At 67.5% G+C, this 4,535-nt stretch overlaps 3 protein-coding genes across 3 annotated transcripts in view; all 3 read left to right on the plus strand.

Annotated features, from left to right (window-relative positions):
* The first annotated feature begins 46 nt into the window (after positions 1 to 46).
* On the plus strand, positions 47 to 930 carry AMSG_01197 (uncharacterized protein). The gene has a single exon (XM_013906351.1). The coding sequence runs from the start codon at positions 57 to 59 to the stop codon at positions 909 to 911; it is 855 nt and encodes a 284-aa protein (XP_013761805.1). The 5' UTR covers positions 47 to 56; the 3' UTR covers positions 912 to 930.
* Positions 931 to 1,145: 215 nt separating this feature from the next.
* Positions 1,146 to 4,120, plus strand: AMSG_01198 (heterogeneous nuclear ribonucleoprotein; the record flags this gene model as incomplete). The annotated part of the gene is made up of 1 exon (XM_013906352.1): positions 1,146 to 4,120. The coding sequence occupies one exon, from the start codon at positions 1,146 to 1,148 to the stop codon at positions 4,092 to 4,094; it is 2,949 nt and encodes a 982-aa protein (XP_013761806.1). The 3' UTR covers positions 4,095 to 4,120.
* A 64-nt stretch (positions 4,121 to 4,184) lies between these two features.
* Positions 4,185 to 4,535, plus strand: part of AMSG_01199 (uncharacterized protein) — a 2,674-nt gene continuing 2,323 nt past the window's right edge. Inside the window, exon 1 of the mRNA XM_013906353.1 lies at positions 4,185 to 4,278. Within this exon, the coding sequence (XP_013761807.1) occupies positions 4,205 to 4,278 (74 nt within the window). The 5' untranslated portion in view covers positions 4,185 to 4,204. The remainder of the gene's footprint in view (positions 4,279 to 4,535) is intronic.

The following is a 4,535-nucleotide window of genomic DNA, read 5'->3' on the forward strand; positions in this document are numbered from 1 at the left end:
CCCCCTCCCCTCCCTACCCCTCCCTACCCCCACCCCCCACCCCCCCCCCCCTAACCATGTCCTCCACTCCTCTCCTCCTCACCATCACTCTCGCCCTCACCCTCACCCTCACCCTCACTCTCCTTACCCCTCCCTCCTCCGCCGCCCCCACACCCTGCACCTGGTGGCCGTCGTGGCAGCTGCGCTGGCAGCAACTGGTCACCAACTCTACCACGCCGCCACCGTACGACAACGTGGATGATGTGCCGGACGAGATCGCTATGAAGGGATCAGGCAAGACGTACTATGACTGGTCAAAGGGGAACATCCGGGAAGACTACTACGACTTTTGCGTGCCCATCTTCCCGGCGGCCGTCGGTGGCTTTGACTTTCCGTGCTCCTTTGTCAATCTCGGCGGCAGGCTGCCCACCTCGTACCTCCTCATCCCGCCATCGCCGCATTCTCCGCCGCATCAGCCAGATTGCTGCATCTTCCAGCGCCCGTGGCATGCCCCAGCTCCGGACTTTCTTCACAAGATGAAGAGTGATCTGCAGTATGTCGGGCATTCGCCCTACCGCGGCGGTGCTCGCTGGTGGCAGCTCGACGCTCCGCCATCGTCCGGCGGGCCGTTTGGCTACGGTTTTATGGGTTCCGAGTGTGGCCCAGACGGCGCCACTCCAGCTGGCTTCTACTTTGCCGCCATCCCGCCCTACGCCTTTACCATCCAGAACTTCTTCGACTTTGACCATACCTCGCCCATCCCCGACTCCGTTTGGGACCTGCCTCCCTCGTGCGCCTCGGCCGTCCAGTGCCCTAACTTTCCCAACATCACCCATGCGGCGGCGATGTCGACCGCTAACCATCACGTCCTTGCCCCGATCGCCCTCTCTGCCCTCGCTGCCCCTGGCCACTCGACGTCGCCCATCCTCTGACCTCCCCCCTCCCCCCCCCCCTCCTCTTTCCCTCTCTTTCTCCTCCCTCTTCCTCTCCTGCCCGCCCCCCCTTCCTTGTCTCTACATCGTAACACATCATCATCGTCATACATACCCCCCCCCCTCCTCCGCCGCCTGATCCCGCCCACCCACACCCCAAGTCGCACTAGGGTCACCCACCCCACTCTACCCCCACGCCACCCCCACGCCACGCCACCCACCCCCAGCACCATCATGGATCCAATGGTGGCCGCCATGTCGTCGTCCGACGACGACGAACCCGCTCCGTCTGGTCGGCTCACCCCGCCCAACCTGCGGATAGAGCCCGGTGCCGGTGACGCTGCCCGCGCTGCCCTCGCCGCCAACCCGCTCGACTACAACGCCCACCTGGCCCTGGCGCAGCACTGCCGCGATGCCGGGGACGTCCATGCTGCCGCTCGTGCTTACGCTGCTATGGCTGACTGCTTTCCACTGCCCGAAGATGCATGGCTCTGGTGGGCTGCTTACGCTGCTGACGCCGCTTCCGCCCCAGGCGCTGAGCTCGACGATCTGGCCCGTGCCGCTTGGGTCCACGCCGCCGCAGTCCGCCAGCTTGCCCTCCCGGCTCTTGCCCTGGCCTATGTTGTCTGGCTTGAGGCTGTCTTGCCGGATGTGGTTGACGGCCCGTGCCCGCCGAGCGCGCCCACGCTCGACGAGCTCTGGGGCGGACCGCTCCTCCCGCACGCCCGCACGTCGTGGGCCGAGTCGGCCACCACCGTTCTCGGCGTCTCCGAGGCCTCGGTCGGCTCGGCGCCGTGGATGCCGGTTGTCGCCCCGCCGCCGCATCCTGCTGCTGCGCTCAAGGATCCGGGCTACTGGGTCTCCGAGCTCGTGTTTCTCCTCCGCGCCTGCTGTGTGGCACCGAGCCACGAGGACGCGCTGCAGGCGAGCCACAAGGCCCGGGCCCTGCTTGTTTCACTGGGCCGGCCCGACGCCGCCGGCTCGGCCATCCTTCATCAGCTCGAGCTTGGCACCGATCCCGCCCTCGGCTCGCTCCTCCGACCGGCGCTAACCGAGCTCGATGGTGCGCTTGCGCAGGCCGACTTTGACGCCGCTGCCGCCCGCCTTGCCGCCCGCGCCGCCATGGTTGACGACGCCGAGTCGGGCGTCGAGCTCTCTGCCGGCGCACCGCAGGCGTACAACTGGTACATTGCCCACGTGACTGCCGCCGGCGACGACGCCCCGGTCTCGCCGGCCTTTGTTGTTGCCCTCTACGAGCGTTCGCTGGCAGTAACTTGCCTTGACGCCTCGACCTGGACCAGCTACATCCTGTACCTGGCTGTGACTGTCGGCGATCTGGAGTCCGCCGCTGCCGCTGCCCTCCGCGCCCTCACCTGCTGTCCATGGGTCTCGGGCCTCTGGTCGCTCCGCTACAAGCTTACCGAGCTCACCGCCTCGTCGCCCGACGACGCCCTCGCTGTGCTCAAGAATCTGTTCCAGGGTGTTGTCATTGACCCGTTTGCCAGTCTCACCTCGGACTCGTTGCCCGCCCTGCATGCGGCCGGCTACGCCTCGCTCCGCAGGCTGGCGCCGGCCGACCCGGCCCTCTGGGCCGAGTACGTCGACGCGGTTGGGAGCCATCAACTCGCGCTCGTCCACATGGCCCAGCTCGCTGCGCTCGAGCCCGCCGCTGGCGGCGGCCTCGGCCCTGCCGCCGCCGTTCTGAACCAAGTCAAGGCGTCGAGCCCGGCGACGCTCGCCGATCCGGCGTTCATGGCCTCGGCCGTGGCCATTCTCCGTGGCGCGAGCCCGATGACCCAGACCCGCTACGACGAGACCCAATCTATGCTCCGCGAGCTCCTGGAAGCCGGAGCTGACCCGCTCTCGGTCGGCTACGCGCTCCTCGAGCTTGTCGACGCCCACGGCAGCGCCGCCGATGCCCTCGCCCTTCAGGATGAACTGGCACCGGTTCTTGCCGCCGCAAGTGCCGACGCCGCCGTCGCTCCGCCGGCCGCCATTGATCCGACCGCCGCCGCCAAGATCGAGCGCGCCAAGCGGCGCAAGGCCAAGAAAAAGGCCGCACGCGTTGAGGCCGCCAAGGCCCGCGCCGCCGCCGCCGTCGCTCCGTCCGCTGCCGCCTCCGACTCGTCACCCAAGAAGCGCAAGCGGAGGAACATGGCGGTCGACTTTGACGACGCGCCACCGGCCGCCGACGAGAACGCGTCAGCCAAGCGCGGCGCTGCCGAGGTCAACACCGTCAACGTTCTGATCCTTGGCTCGGTGCCCGCCTCCGTCGACGCCGATGCCGTTAGTGCACTCGTCAAAGATTATGGCGCTGTCGAGTACGTTTACTTGGCCCACCCGTTTGTCCTCGTCGGCTTCCCGGCCGGTGCAGACGGCGCCGCCGCGCTCGATGCTGCCATCCGCGGCCTGCACGGCCACCAGCTCGAGTCGGGTGACGAAATCGGCGCGTTTTCGGGCGCGTCGGGCAAGGGCTGCGATCTGCGGACCGTCAACATCCTCAACCTCGACTACAACGCCACCGCTGCTGACCTCCGCGAGCTCCTCTCCGAGTACGGCCGCGTCGTCCGGGTCCACATCAAGACCGATGCCAAGACCGGGCGCCACCGCGGTTTTGCCTTTGTCGAGTTTGCCTCGCCGCACCCTGTTGACGCCCTGGTCGACGCAACTCAGCCGCTGGCCATCCACGGGCGCCAGCTAGTCTTCAACCGCATCCGCACTAAGCGCCGGGCTCATGAGCCCGAGCCTGTCGAGGCCGTCAAGGGCCGCAAGGCCGAGCCGCGCACCCTCTTTGTGGAAAACCTTCCGTACATCTCGCCCAAGGCCCTCCGCGAGCTCTTCGAGCAGGCCGGACCGGTCAAGGATATCCGCTGGCCCGAGTACAACGGTCGTCGCAAGCGATTTGCCTACATCGAGATGGAGACCGAGGCCGGCGCCACCGCCGCCCTCTCCAAGAACCACTCGTTTGTCAAGGGCCGGCCCATCCGGGTCTCGCGCTCGCGCCCGCGGCTCAAGGCCGCCCCGCCGCCGAAGAAGCGCGAGACCGTCGCCGAGCGCCGCGCCCGTCGCGGCCAGCGCGTCGCCGTCCCCATGCTCCCACGTTCAATCGCGCTTGCCACGGATGCCTCGGCCACTGCCGCTGCCCCACCCCCGTCGGCCCCGACCTCGATGGACACCGAGTAGCCCACTAAACTCCGCCCCATGCCCTGCACACTTGCCTGCCCCGAGTTTCTCCGCATCGCATCTTCCGTACAGACTCTGACCAGCACTCGACTCCGCCGACCAGCAACGACATGGCATTGGCCTATGGCCCTGAAGTGGACGATGCAGTGACCATGCTCAAAGACCAGAACGCCTCTGACAACTGGTACGCACACGACATACACTCCCCTTTCTTCCCCCTGCTCTCTGCCTCCACCTATGTGGTGAGGTGAGGTGACCATCCCCCGCATGGACCACGTGGCCGTTGCCGTGCGACCGATTCGGGCGAACTGGCATGGCGGGGGGGGGGGGGGAGGGGGGGGGATGACCACCCGCAACGACGACGACCAAGCCCACCAGCCCCCCCCCCCCCCCTGATGTCCAAGCTCGGGGGTGCGCGCGACGACAATTTTTGCTTCGTTG

The sequence above is a fragment of the Thecamonas trahens genome, assembly GCF_000142905.1.
Source record: "Thecamonas trahens ATCC 50062 unplaced genomic scaffold supercont1.5, whole genome shotgun sequence".
Lineage (NCBI taxonomy): Eukaryota > Apusomonadida > Apusomonadidae > Thecamonas > Thecamonas trahens.